The 15926-nt window shown below is 44.5% G+C and overlaps 1 protein-coding gene across 1 annotated transcript in view; it reads left to right on the top strand.

Annotated features, from left to right (window-relative positions):
* Window positions 1–15138, top strand: part of MICOS13 (mitochondrial contact site and cristae organizing system subunit 13) — a 35951-nt gene extending 20813 nt beyond the window's left edge. The window contains exons 3-4 of the mRNA XM_077475579.1: window positions 10057–10108; window positions 14996–15138. Coding sequence (XP_077331705.1) covers window positions 10057–10108; window positions 14996–15093 — 150 coding nt within the window. The 3' untranslated portion in view covers window positions 15094–15138. The remainder of the gene's footprint in view (window positions 1–10056; window positions 10109–14995) is intronic.
* The last annotated feature ends 788 nt before the right edge of the window (window positions 15139–15926 follow it).

Genomic DNA, 15926 nt, shown 5'->3' with positions numbered 1-15926 from the left:
TTACAGACCGGACCATTTTGCGGGTCAAGGACCAGACCACTTTTTGCGATTCGGCACTGCGTCGCTTTAACTGACAAGTGCGACGTGGCTCCCAAACAAATTTGATGTCCTTTTTTCCCCACAAATAGAGCTTTCTTTTGGTGGTATTTGATCACCCCTGCGGTTTTTATTTTTTGCGCTATATATAAACAAAAATAATGCGTTTTTTTTCAAAATTGTCGCTCTATTTTTTACTTTTTGTTATATATCCCCCAAAAATCTAAAAAAAAAAACATTTTTTCCCTGTTTAGGCCGATACGTATTCTTCTACATATTTTTGGGAAAAAAATCGCAATAAGTGATTGATTGGTTTGCGCATGGCAGGGCGGCATTGAAGATTGGATGTACCTGTATGCCAATATGCCTGCCCGTGCCATTCTGCCGACGTACATTGGCGTGCGCTGGTCGTGAACCGGTTAATGCTGCAATCACCTCAGTGAGCAGAGTCTCGCATGTCCAGTGGATAATGCACTGATGTTTAAAGGATCCAACAAGTTAAGGTTGGATTTTTCTTTTAAGACAAGATATCTTTTGCAGTTCTGGCTGCAATTGGAGTAGCTCAGGGACTCGGTCCATTAACTCTTTAACGTGTGCTCCACTATTTTGGTGGAGCACATTTTGAGTCATGCCAATGCATTGGAATGTGGACTCCAAGGGGTTAAGGAACAGGTGTGAGATACCTGAAAGTTCTGCCTGATCAGCAGGCCCGGTAGGAGGCTGGTGTATTTGATGCATTGTGTCTCACAGATGCTAAGAAGGACTCAATCGTTTAAGCCCTATGGCTTATACTTGGACTAGTGCATTTTTGCAGAGGTCCATGGCTGAGATATTGGTCAGCTGAAGCACCAGGTGAAAACCCTTAGCCAGTCTGTGTCCCTTCCTGGGGTATGGCTATTTAAAGTGGATAAGTACATCCACACTTGTTTGAGTGAGGGGAAAGATCCTGCGATTCTCAAAGTCTGTCAGGAACAATGTTAAGAGCAGAGTGATTTCTGCAAATTATTATTATTATAATTGTTTTATTCTTTAGGTTACATCTAGAGCCCCAAGAGGCCAGATGGCCCATTCGGCTTTCGATCTGAGGGTCCGGGTCCTGCTGCCTGTGGGGTCCTTGGGGGGGCTGCTGATGCTGCAGTCTTTATGCAAGATTGTCTGTCTCCTCAAAGAATGCTCCTAAAGGTTCCAGAGAGAAAAAAAAAAGGGAAAAACTCTTCTGGCTTCTGGATCAGCTGTTATCCCAGTCCGTGATATCAGATATTCCCTTAGTGGAACAGGGGTTTTTGGCTCAAACCTTTTTAAGGTCCCAGAGCTAAGCAGTGAGCTAAGACCCACTCTAGATCTCAGATCTGAATCGGCACTTAAACATCCGATCCTTTCATAATTTGATCGGCTGTGTCCATCCTGCAAAAAGGGTAGTTGCATATCTCCATGTGCCAAAGATTCCCACTTATCAGAAATCTCTGCGGTTTGAAATATAACATTTTTATCAATCGTGGCACTGCCATTCGGCTTAGCCACAACACTACGAGTGTTCTGAAAGATTCTGGCACCTCCTTTAGCCAGGTTAAAGGCTCAAGGCATAGTGGTCCTAGCCTATTAGAAGATCTACTTTGAATAGGTCATTCAGTCTCAGGTCTAAAACCAGAGTCTGATCTCAGCTGTAGATAGCTCAAATCTCTAGGTTGGATTCTCAGCTTAGGAAGATTCTCCTTAAGGCTGGGTTCACACTGCTGCGGCTAGGAGACCCGGATGTGATTCGCACTGCAGTGCAAATCGCATCGCACCCACCCCAAACTCGCACAGGACCCTTTTTTTGGTCCGCAGCAGAATCTGATCGCATGGGTGTTCACACCATGCGATCTGATTCCTGTCAGAGTTTGCAGATCGCACTGCGATATGCGAACTGATCCGGGGGTGTCATTTAACATTTCACTGACACTCCCAGCAGTTCGCATAGGGCAGTGTGAACTGCCGCCGGGAGGCATGCGATGCGGGAACCCGCCGCGGATTAGTGGCGTTCCCGCATCGCTGTAGTGTGAACCCAGCCTAAAACCATCAAGGAGGTTACTTGGGGGCTGGTTATAGATGCCATACAGAAGAAGGTATTCTTACTCCAGACGTGAATCAGTTCCATTGTAGGACTAATTCAACTTATCGGGAAAGCAAAATTCCTTAATTTTGGCTGAAGGAAATTTTTAGGGGAAATGGTTGCCTCCTTCAAGGCCGTCCCTTACATGCAGTTTTATTCAGACTGCTTCAAGACACCATCCTGTCGGTCTGGAATAAAGAAGATTCAGGCATTGTTAGTTTTCAATACGCTTGGCTCCCGACATGGGTCAGAGCCTAAATTGGTGATTGTTATCCAGCAGGAGGGAAAATCTTTATCCTGCAAGGTGTTAACAACAGATGTCAGCCTTCTAAGCTAGGGAGCAGCCCTGGAAGAAGATTCTGTCCAGGAGAAGATGGTCCAGGTTAGAGGACCTTGCCTATCAACTTGGAAGTTTTTAGGCAGTACATCTGGCCATAGAATCTTGGTGGTCAGATTACAGGACTGGCCTGACAGGATTCAGTCTGACAGAGCCATGGCGGTGGCTTACATCAATCACCAAGGGAGGCACGGGAAGTCGTGCAACCCAAAAAAGAGGGGAATAATGTTATAGCTTTGGCAATTTTAATATTTAAGGCGTACTACTTGAGATGCCAACAATTATTTCCGGGAGAATGATCTCTTCACCCCGACATCTTCCTAGCAGTATGTCAGATGGGGTACTCTGGACATGGACCTATTCGCGTCCAGATTCATTAAGAAGGTCGACAACTTTATGTCAAACAAGGGGTCTGCTAGCAGGTGGAACAGATGCATTAGTCTTCCCAGGGGATCAGTTTTCACTGATCTATGCTTTTCCTCCAGTTCTGCTACTTCCGTGCCTTCTTCACAGGATTAAGCAGGAACAAGAGGAGGCGATTCTGGGGACCCCAGCCGGGTCCCGGAAGATCTTAATTTATCAAGATCATAAAGATGGCAGTAGGAGTCCTTTGGACTCTGCAATTGTAGCCAGACCTTCTTGAACAAGGTCCGGTATTTCATCCTACTTTACAGACAAGGAGTTTAACAGGTTTGACTGAATACCACTCTATAAAAGATCGTGGGTGATCTCCTTCAGTAGTGTCTGTTTGGACTAATGCCAGGAAGTCGGCTTCCAGAATCACTTGCCATAGAATCTGGAAGGCATAGGTTTGCACCCCAGGAAGTATGTCAATAGGCAGGATTCCTGCATATGGGATCTGAAATTAAGCTGGCCTTCACTTTTATCAAGAGCCAGATCCAGGCCGCATCAATGTCTTTTCCTACGGCCTCTTTCTTCCCACTCTTGGTGCGTAGCTTATTCAGGGGGTAACGCGGTTTATTCCCCCTATCAAGGCACCTCTAAATCCTTAGGATTTAAAATTGGTCTTGTCTGCTTTGTTAAATCGGCCATTTGAACCTTGCGAGAAATTCTCTTGGTTCTTTGACAAGAAAGATAATCTTCTTCTTCTTCTTTTTTTTCTTGCCATTTCTTCTGCAAGAAGAGTATTGGAACTATGTCTGTCTTGTAAGAGCCATATTTCATCATGCATAAGGATGAGGTGGTTTGATGTCCTCATCCTGAATTCTTACCAAGAGTGTAAACAGGTTTTCATTTAAACCAAGATATTATTCATTCTTCTTTCTCTTCAGAAGCCTTAATCTGGGGAAGAGAAAGCACTACAGTCTCTTGATGTAGTAAGAGCGATCAGAATCTATTTAAGGGCGACCGCTCGGGTTCACAAAACACAGGTTTTGTTTGTACTGCCAGAGGGTCCAAGATATGGACAGGCAGCATCAAGATCCACTATTTTCCAGATGGATATGTCAAGTGATTGATCAACCTCAGGGTCAGACCACAACTTGGCCTTTGGTTCAGACGTTTATCTGATATTTTTATTTTTTATTTTTTTCAAATCAATATTTGGGCACAGCATACACTGCAGTATGCGTCCTCTGGCCTCCTGTTTCTTGATTTCCGCCCCCCCCCCCTTCAGTTGCCATTGCTATAGGACATCCCATGATGTAAGAAAATAGGATTTTTAAAACGGCTTACCTGTAAAATCCTTTTCTTTGATGTACATCAGGGGACACGGAGGTCCCTCCCTTCTTATACACTTTGATTGCTAGGCTACAAAACTGAGGACTCACAGTAATGGGAGGGGTTATATGGTGGAAGTTCACACCTTTTTAGGGGCGTGCCAGTGTCCAGCACCTGATACGCTGATATAACCCACAGTTATTACTATGGCTCTGTGTCCCCTGATGTACATCAAAGAAAAGGATTTTACAGGTAAGCTGTTTTAAAAATACTATTTTTCCCCAAAAAAATAAGTGCTTTAAACAAACAGTAAAGTTAGCCCAATTTTTATTAATTTTTTTTGCATAATGTGAAAGATGAGGTTACGCAGAGTAAATAGTAGATACCCAACATGTCGTGCATCAAAATTGCACAGGTTCGTGGAATGGCGCCAAACTTCGGTACTTAAAAATCCCCATTTGCGACACTTTAAAATTTTTTACTTGTTACATATTTTGAGTTGGAGTAGGTCTAGCTAGAATTATTGCTCTCGCTCTAACGTTCGTGGTGATGCCTCACGTGTTGAACACCATTTTCATATGTGGGCCGAACTTAAGTGGCAGTTGGAGCTAGGCTGCCCAAAGGGCCCAGTTCTGGCAAGACCACTGCCAAAATCAGCGGATTCAGTCCACAGTGGCGCAAGGCCAGTATTGGCTGTTCAAACTACCGCGTCCAGAACGACCTTAAGAGGCTGAATCATTTTAACCAGATAGAGAGACTCAAGATGGAGTCTCTCCATACCATAATCCAGGTTCTTCAACCAGGAGACTGGAGGATTTCAGTGGACTTGCAGGGTGCCTACCATCAAATCCTTCAGTCATACCAGCAGTTCCTCAGATTTGCGTTGGGGGACAGGCATTACCAGAACCAGCTGGAGCCTACACAGAATATGGTCAACCTAGGGACCCAAATCAATACTCAGTTTCTTTGCCACTTCCGAAAATCAGGAAGACGTTCTAACAGGCATTGGCTGCACCAGTCATGTATCCCGATGATCCCCTGGGCTCACTGGAAACTTCGTTTTTCAACAAGGCTTCCTGATGCAGTGGAAGAGTTCATCTAGCTGAGCCAATCAGGATCACCAGCCGGATGCACCAGAGTCTCTGGTGGTAGAACAATCGCTAAACAGCATCATCCGTTAGGGCTGCAGCCAGGAATCATTGTTCACTCAGATGCCAACGCAGCAGGATAGGACACCACCTGCGAACAACTCAAGATCCAGGGTGAAGGGGAAACTTCCCACTCGGGGCCTAGTTTTCAATATTCTGGAACTTCGAGCAGCATTCATGGAGTTGGCTACCTCACATACAGGGTCACCCTGTCCTGCTCCGTCAACACGGCAGCAGTGTCCTATATACAGCAACAGAGTGGGACACAGCCAATCCCTCTTCAGAGAGATGGAACCGACCCTGACATTGGCACAAAAATATCTCCCAGATTTGAGCCATATATCTTCCAGGCTGTCAGAACTTGGAAGCGGATCGCCTATCCAGACGATTCAAGGATCCCAACGAATGGTCCCTTCACCCCGAATTTTTCAAACAGATCATCCACGAGTGGGAGTGTCCACAACTGGATCTTTTTTGCCTCATCAACCAACTGCAAGGTGAGCTGGTTCCTTTCACGCCATCTTCATCGCATGCCTTGACCCATCCTTGGATTGTGCAACTAGCCCATGCCTTCCCAGTTTCTTTAATCCTGAATTTCCTGAGAAGATTGGCGACACAGAATTTGACAATCATCACAGTATTATCTTACTGGCCTCGCAGACCATGGTTCTCTCTGCCAATGGATCTCAGAGTGTGCCCACCAATCACTCTGCCGGTGACTCCTTATCTCCAGACGCAAGGAGATATCCTATATCCCCAACCATCACGACTGGCCTTAGCGGCCTGGAGATTGAAAGGCAGGGGTTACAAGAGTTAATATGTTCTCCAGAGGTTATTAGAACTTTACAGAGTTCAACCAATGCCATCTACTCCAGAATCTGGACTAGGTTCACAAGCTTTGCAGCTGGACGTACGTTTGGTCCTAGTGACCCAAATGTATCTTAAATCCTGTCTTTCCTACAATCCGGATTGGATTAGGGCTCAGCCTAAATTCACTTACCGTATTTATCGACGTATAACGCGTGCCGGCATATAACGCGCACCCCAAGTTTAGGAGGGAATTTTAAGGAAAAAAACTTTTAGGAGGTAAGTTTAAGGGGAAAAAAAAAAACTTACATTTATATGCTCATCAGTGTCATCTGCAGCCTTGTCCACCATTGCAGCCTTTGGAGCGGCCGAGAATGGGCGAAGGCGGCCGAAAGTCGCCTTGAAGAGCCGAAGGCGGCTGAAAGCCGCCCAGAGGCTCAGAATTTTCGGGAGATCTGCGTATAACACGCACCCACGATTTTCCCCTGCTTTTAAGGGGAAAAAAGTGCGTGTTATACGCCGATGAATACGGTAACCACTTCAGCCCCGGACCAATTGTCAGCCTAAGGGCCAGAGGTCTTTTTACAATTTCGCACTGTACTGCTTTAACTGGTAATTGGGCGGTCATGCAATGTTGTACCCAAACTAAATTTGCGTCCTTTTCTTCCCACAAATGGAGCTTTCTTTTGATGGTATTTGATTGGCTCTGCGATTTTTTTTTTTTTTTTTTTTTTTTTTTTTTTTTTTTTTTTTTTTTACGATTATAAAAGGAAAGACCTGAATTTTTTTTTAAAAAAAACATATTTTTTACTTTTTGTTATAAGAAAAATTTAATAAACTAAATGTTAGTCATACATTTAGGCCAAAATGTATTCAGCCACATGTCTTCAGTAAAAAAAAAATGTCAATATGCGTATATTGATTTGCGCAAAAGTTATAGCGTCTACAAACTAGAGTACATTTTCTGGAATTTACATAGCTTTTAATTTGACTGCCTATCTCATTTCTTGAGGTACTAAAATGGCAGGGCAGTACCAACCCCCCCCCCCCCCCCCAAATGACCCCATTTTGGAAAGTAGACACCCCAAGGAAATTGCTGAGGGGCATGTTGAGCCCATTGAATATATTTTTTTTTTTTTTTTTTTTGTCCCAAGTGATTGAATGACACAAAAAAAAGTTTACAAAAAGTTGTCACTAAATGATATATTGCTCACACATGCCATAGTTTATATGTGGAATTGCACCCCAAAATATATTCTGCTTCTCCTGAGTACAGGGATACCACATATGTGGGACTTTTTGGGAGCCTAGCCGCGTACGGCACCCCGAAAACCAATCACTGCTTTCAGGGTTTCTAAGGGTGCAAATTTTTGATTTCACTCCTCACTACCTATCACAGTTTCGAAGGCCATAAAATGCCAAAATAGCACAAACCCCCCCCCCCAAATGACCCCATTTTGGAAAGTAGACACCCCAAGCCATTTACGGAGAGGCATGTTGAGTCCATGAAATATTTTATATTTTGCCACAAGTTGCAGGAATATTAAAAAAAAAAAAAATTTTTTTTTTTTTTTTTTTTTGCACAAAGTTGTCACTAAATGATATATTGCTCACACGTGCTATGGGCATAAGTGAAATTACACCCCAAAATAAATTCTGCTGCTTCTCCTGAGTACAGGGATACCACATGTGGGGGACTTTTTGGGAGCCTAGCCACGTACAGGACCCCGAAAATCGAGCACTGCCTTCAGGCTTTAAATATAAAACGCTACCAAAAAAAACTGTTAGCGATCGCAGGGATCAGGCCTGACTCTGCGAACGCTGCAGTTGTGTTTAGTGTTTTGTAAGTGACAGTGATCGATACTGCACTTGGGTGGGCTGGGCGGAGGGGCAAAACGCAGGTGTTAGCTGGATCAGCCCAGATACCTGCTAACGATGCGTTTTTTTTTGGAACCCTAAACTGCTGGGGACGCTAGTATAGATCTGATCAGATATTGATCTGTTCAGATACTATACCACTACGGGAGGTGTATGCTTTGTGCTTTATTAGGTAGTATATGGGGGTCCCTGACTCTATATAAAAACCTAGCGGTGAACATAAAAAATAACTAGCTACCTAGCGGCACCAGTGACACTAGTGCAGCGATCAGAAAAACGATCGCTTAGTGACACTGGCACAAGGGGTTGAAAGGGTTAACTAGGGGCAATCGGGGGGGGGGGGGGGGTTAAAACCTTTATTAGGTAGTATATGGGGGTCCCGGACCCTATATAAAAACCTGACAGGGAACCTAAATAACTGGCTATCCAGCGTCACCAGTGACACTTATACGGTGAACGCTGGTGAAAGGGTTAACTCTAGGGGCAGTCAGGGGGTTAAAACCTTTATTGGGTAGTATATGGGGGGTACCTAGCGCTATAAAAACCCGGCGGTGAACCTAAAAAAAGAACTAGCTACTTAGCGGCACCAGTGACACTAATGCAGCAATTTGTGTGCCTATGTGTACTTGCATGTCAGAGTAGTGTTTGTGCACTTACTATTGTGTTCTCCTCGCAGTCCAGTCAAAAAGACTGCCCCGAGGAGAATGACATCACTTCCTCCCTGCCTGTGGTTACACTACACAGGCGGCGGAAACTTCTCATTTGCCAGGAGCGATCGAGAGGGGATGGCCAGAAACCAACGGCCATCCCCTCATCCCGGATCGCTCCTGAAGCGAAACGGACCACCGCAGCCAGCGGGAGGGGGTCCGATCGGACCCCCCACCCGCTGGAAGGCAAGCACGTACATGTACGTGCTTGTGCCTGTCGGTGCCATTGTGCCGACGTACATTGCCATGCGGCGATCCTTAAGTGGTTAAGGTGCAAGTTTCAGCCATCTCGGCTTTTACCCAAAAGAAAGGGGCAGCAAACCTGCTGGTGGAGCACTTCATGAGAGCGATACTTAGACTATGCCCTCCCAAGAGACATGGGTTCTCTCAGTGGGACCTGGTAGTAGTCCTCAAACCCTCCTTGTGCTCCGGTAGAAGACTGGGTTATGCTGAGAACATTCGATCACTTTGTTCCCAAAAGTGGCATTGATATTCCATCTCTCCAGTGAATGGGTGCTTTCAGCCTGCCAAGCAAAATCAGATGCAGATCTGCACGAGATGGACATTACAAAGTCCTCATTGCCTGTTTCCAGGCTACTTCTACAGTCAGATGTTCTGACCGACTTTTCACCATACCTACCGGAAAATTATAAAGGAAAGGGGGCCTCAGCCAGAACTATCTCAGCCTGGATAGTAAAAAAAAAAGATTCACTGGGCATATAGACTCAACCAGGGTGATGTCGTTGTATTGGGCAGCACGGGCAGGAGTGTCTCTGGAGACAGTCTGCAAAGTGGCTAGCTGTTCATCACATCATATGTTCATAAAACACTAGAGGATGCATCCAGCAGCTCTTGCTACAGTCGAGTTTGGTAGGAAAACTATCCAAGCTTCTATGTCTATTGTTAAATAAAGACTGAGTTTACAGCATTAAACCCTTCCTCTCAAAAGCTTGTTATTATATGTATGCTGCCATGTTGGCATCAAGAAAATGGAAAATTGTATCCAATATTTATTATAATTTTCCTTTTCTGTTGCCAATACATGGCAGCATACAAATCCTCCCTCTGATCTTTGCTTTATAAGGAGAATGGGTGAGGTAGCTCTCAGTCAGACTTTTATAGAGCTAAACATGTCATGTGGGTGGATATAGGGGCAGAGCTAGATCGTATGAATGCTGCCATGTATTGGTGTTAGGAAAGGAAAATTACGGTATTTGATACAATTTTCTATTATTAGTACTGCAATAACCTTTTTTATGGTACTTTTACGTGTGTGTGTGTGTGTGTGTGTGTGTGTATAGAGATTATAATTTTGTAAACATTGCTTTACATCAAGGGAAAACCAGTAAATGTTTATTTTTCCTTTTACAGCTTCCATCTACACCAAAGCTCGACTTTTCTGTTGGCGAGTCATGGAATTGGGGTAAAAATTTCCTTGCAGTTTCTTTACAATGCATGCAGTAGTTGTCTTGTCCATTTTTGTTAAACCGTTATATATTATTTCTCTTTCGTTCATTGACTGACACCGCTCTAGTAATCTTGACCATAGGGTTATTACACCACCTTCAGGAGAGGACTAGGCAGTGCGTGTACCTGAGCCAGGGGTTTTCTGGGGGGCTCTGACCTTAGATTGGGTGCTGTGCTGGGTGTCTGTGCCCCAGGTGTCTGTGGTCTCCCCGCTGGAGGTCTGCATGTGCTGATCGTCATAGCGCTATTCTGCCACCATTATCTCTGTTCATGCAATGTGTACAGTTGCTTTTTGGCCATTTTCTGTGTGCCTCAGTGGAAATCATGGTCGGGGGGCCATTTTCTTTGTCCCTTATACAGGGCGGCCATTTTGTTGTAGCCCATTGCGCTTTTTATCCTCGTGCTGGTCCCTGCTGCTTAGATCAGTACGTGTTTTTATTTTTATTTATTTATTTATTTTTGACGCAGGATACCTGGGAGCTGATACTGGATGCAGACACCTGTAACTGAATGGCGCAGCACTCGGTCGGGGTGGTAAGTCCTGCGGTGGGAGCCCCGTCAGTCTGCAGCAGCTAGGAGGGTGGGATTGTGCACCTGTCCTAAGTCCCCAAGGGTGGCAGACAGGGTGGGTCAGCATGGCTTCAGAAACTGTTGTTTCTTCCCCAGAACTCCCAGCAATTGCAACCGGCTCGTCTGCAAACAGTGCAGTGCCTTTGGATGCTTTGTTGGTGTTCCTTGAAACGTTCGTTGTCAGGGTGGAGGCGGTGTGCGGGCACAAAGGTGGTAAAAAGCAGCCCCCCTCCCCGTCGTCCAGGGTGAGCTCTGATGCAGACTCGAGCCCCGTCCGGGTCCACACAGGCAAGGGACCTCATTTTCCGCTCAAAAGAGGCTTTTTTTTGTCCATCCGGGACTTCAGCTAAACGCTCCCAGTCCGTCAGGACGACCTCCTAAGGGACAAAATCTTCCCTGGACCCACAAGCCTGCGAACAAAAGTGCTACCGCATGAAGGTTTACCCCCACCCGTCACTCCGTGGATCTCCTTGCCTTCTGTCTCAATCGGAAGGTGCCGAGATTCGTATCCAGGATGAGATCCTTCGACAGGCGAGCTGGTGGCTCCATGGGGTCCGTACCGACTGATCTACGCCTTTCCTCTGCTAAAACTGTTCCGTCGTCTGCTCCGCAGAGTGGAGGACGAGGGGATTCCGGTAATACTGATTGCCCCAGATTGGCCTCGGCGTCCCTGGTACGCCAACCTAGTACACCTGGTTGCGTACGCTCCCTGGCGACTACCGATGCAAAAAGACCTTCTGTCTCGGGGTCTGATTCTCCATCCTGCTTTACCATCGCTGGTTTTAACAGCATGGCTGTTGAGAGCCAGGTGCTAAGGAACCAGGGACTGTTGGACTCAGTGATTTCAACCATGTTGAGGGCACGAAAATCTTCTTGGAAGATATACCATCGTACCTGCAAGGCCTACATCTCCATGTGTGAGGAGAAGGGGTGGCGTCAGATGCCTATTTTGGCTGTGTAATGTTGCAATTCTGCACTCTTTTCTTCTGTTTAAAAAAAAAAAAAAACATTAATTTTTAGTATAATGCACTGTTGCATTTGTTGGCCGCAAGTTCTGATGTGGTTAGTTAAGATGGTGACTCCCCTGTTAGGGAGCACCGTTGGTTGTGGGTGAAGTTTTATTGCTGTTCCCACCCCTCGTTATGACACTGCTTGGGGACATCCCTACAGTCAAAATTACTGGAGCTGTGTCCGTCAATGAACGAAAGAGAAAATAGTACTTTTGTACTCGCCGTAAAATCCTTCTCTGAAGTTCAATGACTGACACAGCACCCTCCCCTCCTATTTTATGTTATACTGCTTGTTAATGTAATCAGCTGCTGGAAGCAGGCTGATGGGTTATTAGAGGGACCGGCACCTTGGCAGAACTGTAAAGTTCTGTTTTCACATGTATTACATGTTCTGCCTAGTCCTCTCCTGAAGAGAGCGTAATAACCCTACGGTCAAGATTACTGGAGCTGTGTCCGTCAATTAACTTCAGAGAAAAGGATTTTACAGTGAGTACAAAAATCCTATTTTTATCTGCCTCAATCTTGAAAAGTATCTAATATATAGAGGAAGCCTGATCACTTTTCAAAAAAAATAAAAAATCCGACCCTCCAATGAGGGTTGTGTGTTTTTTTTTTTTTTTTTTTTTTTTTTTTTTTCACTCAGCATGCATACATGTTTGAGTTTTCCTTCTATAAAGGTGCCAATACACAGTGTAAAAAATAGGTTATATTAAACTCTTTAGAAAGTAAAAATTCCATTGTCCATTTTTACATTTTAGGCCGAGAGAGGTTTGAATTTCTTTAAATGAAATTGTTTCTATGAAAAGGCATTGAGGCTACCAATGCTGGCTCATTATGCAAACTCAGAACTCCTGGATGCCATGTTGGCTCTCCTGATTCAATAGTTTGAGACATTTATGCCTAGTAGTATTAGTACACACAATGAGACATTCAGATGAAAAATATCGATCTTACGGAGCAATCGAATGATAATCTATTCGTTAGTACACAGCTTTCGAGAGCCGATCATGGCAGTTCATGCAAAACATGAGTAACCAAGGCTACTCCTGCTCAGAAAGGAAAGAATACATTGCAGTACAATACATTACATCATCACAGGTATTCTGTCTTACGAGAATTTTCAGAACTCTACTAAACTATTAGTTTTCGATATGAGACTAGCATGCAAAAAAAATATTTTCATTGTATGTGGGCCAAATTTCTGCTGGTTCAATAGGAACTGGCCAACATTTGGTCAGTGTGTGTATAGCCGTCTTTATGACGGAACATACAAGTAAATGGTGCAAAACTAAAACGTGCTGAATGAGCATAAATTTATGCACTAAAAGTCCACTTTAAATGATGAAAAGAGCACAAGGATTATAAATACATAATCTGCTCAATGGCAATGTCAGTTAGCAGGATGGGAGGGGAAGGGGGAGGACAGGGGAGTCATAGTCCACAAATCACGGCAGCCATCCAGTGGAAACAGAAACCTTGTTCCCAAAGCACTGAAAAAACAAGAGGGGCCCCTGGGTGCAGACTGTATGATAATTTTAATACAACAAGTGGTTACAAGCATAACTCACATTTCAGTAGTAAGTGTAAGGCATAGCGCGGTCCAATACAACAGGGATCATCAGTGAGGTCAATCCCTGGGATGGATTTGCTGTCCCTGTGTTTGTCTCCAAAGCCCCTAGGTGGTGTTCGGCCGGCAGCGGTGAATGGACATCAGAACGAGGCTTGGGAAACTGACTGTAATCCAGACGGAGGGTGATGACGTTGCTGGAAATGGCCAGCCAGCTCGAGAAACGCGTCACATTTCCAGTAACGTCATCACCCTCCGTCTGGATTACAGTCAGTTTCCCAAGCCTCGTTCTGATGTCCATTCATCGCTGCCAGCTGAACACCACCTAGCGGTTTTGGACACTAAATGTGAGTTATGCTTGTAACCACTTGTATTAAAATTATCATACAGTCTGCATCTTTATGACGGAAGCCTTTCTAAGAACTGGCTTTTGATGACGGGACATGCTGGAAAACTTGCATCTGATCAGCGCTCACAATTGCTGCGAGTGCTGATCAGTGTGTTTTTTGCAGTGGTTTACCACCATGCCAGAATACACAGGCACAGCAGGGGAGATTGTTGCACTAACATTGCATGTGTTACTATGGTGGTTCCTTGTTCTTGGTTGTCCTGGTGTTGTATCAAGTTAAGGTCAGGACTCAAGTTCCTCCACCCCAAACTCGCTCATCCACATCTTTATGGACCTTGCTTCGTGCACTGGTCCAAATCATTTGGTGGATAGGGAATTATGGTGTGTGTGTGTGTGTGTGTGTGTGTGTGTGTGTGTGTGTGTGTGGACTACTTTGTTCCAGTGAAGGGACTTCTTAAGGCATCAGCATACCAAGACATTTTGGACAGTTTCGTGCTCCCAACTTTGTGGGAAAAGTTTGGGGATGGCCCCTTCCTTCCTTTTTCCAACATAACTGCGCTTCAGTGCAAAAGCAAGGTCCATAAAGACATAGATGAGAGAGTTTGGGGTGGAAGAACTTGACTGGCCTGACCTTGACCCAATAGAACACCTTTTGGGATGAATTTGAGCGGAGACTAAGCCAGGCATTCTCATCCAACATCGGTGCCTGATGTGCAATGTGGAAGAGTGATCAAACATTCCCATAGACGCACTCCTAATCCTTATGGACAGCCTTCCCAGAAGATTTGAAGCTGTAATAGCTGCAAAGGGTGGGCCAACTCAATATTAACCCTTCGGACTAAGACTGGGATGCCATTAAAGTTCATGTGGGTGTAAAGGCAGGTGTCCAAATACTTTTGACAATATATTGTATGTGTTCAGGTTCTGGGACTCATGTGGTGTGAACTAGCTCTTAATTTATCAAATCATGTGAAAAGTAAATCACTATTTATGTAATCTGTGTATGACTGTTCAATTTGAGTAAAGTTTCTTAGCTTGTTCAGTAAATCCACCTCACTGTGTGACCCTAAGCTGAGCATTTGACTAATACTTTTTCTTGCAGGGTTCAAAGCTCATCTACTTGTGCGATCAGTGCAGTTCAAATCTGTTTGTATTTAACCAGGCAAGCAGCATCTATGCAGATTTGATTTCTGTGCACAATCAGGGTTGAAACTCTTGCTGAAACTTTACATCAATAAGTCTTGATTCAGAAGATATGAAATAAACATTTTATAAACCTTTACAGCAAACCATATATTGTGCATCAGCTGTTCAGAACTAATTCTGTACCTGTCCTCTTGTTTTCAGGGGTGCAGAAGTCTGTCTCTGCTCTCTCATCTGCACCAACCAAAGCTTGTGAGTACACAGCGGATGGCTGGAAGTATATAAAAGACTTGATGAAGTGATTCCTCTGTATATAAGAAAAAAATAAACTTTATTTATACATTTTATTTTCTCTTTTGTATGATTTGAATTCATTACATATTTGTGCTCTAGTTTTTTGAAAAATGTGTATTTGACTGACTTTGCAAGGATGTTTGAAAAATAAAATTTGTGATTCCAGGACACAAGTGTTGATCTGAGGACTGATTATTAGTGATTAAATAGATGGTGCTGCAGCTAGACTCTATGCATATTATTTTTAATTATCCATATTTGAGGCAGAAAGTTGTTAAATTATTTTTGTGCTACCTTAACCACTTGCCGACCGCCGCATGACAATATACGTCGACAGAATGGCACGGGCAGGCATATGGGCATATATATATATATATATATATATATATATATATATATATATATATATATATATATATATATATATATATATATATATATATACGTCCCTGCCTTCCCGCGGGTGGGGGGCCCGATCGGGCCCCCCCCCGGTGCCAGCGGCGGTCGGTATCTGTACAGGAGCGATCCGGGTTGAGGGGGCGGCAATTCGTTCATGGCCACCCCCTCGCGATCGCTCCTGACGAATGGAAGTGAGGCGTGACATCACTTCCTCTCCTGTAATGTAAACACAGGCAGAGGAAGTGATGTAATCTCTCCTCCGTGTCTGTATTTTTCGTTCCGGCACCGAGGAGAGAGGATCGGTGAGTTGCACCAACACGACACTACACAGTAGAACATGCCAGGCACACTCACACCCCCCCTTCACCCCCCCCAATTACCCCTTCCCCCCCCCCCCCCCCCCCCCAGTCACAGTGACACCAATTGCATTTTTTTTTTTTTT

The sequence above is a fragment of the Lithobates pipiens genome, unplaced genomic scaffold (assembly GCF_037356315.1).
Source record: "Lithobates pipiens isolate NorthernLeopardFrog02 unplaced genomic scaffold, aLitPip1_a1.2 Scaffold_13, whole genome shotgun sequence".
Taxonomy (NCBI): domain Eukaryota; kingdom Metazoa; phylum Chordata; class Amphibia; order Anura; family Ranidae; genus Lithobates; species Lithobates pipiens.
Note: the sequence above shows the minus strand (reverse complement) of the source record. Positions and strands in the feature narration are given on the sequence as shown.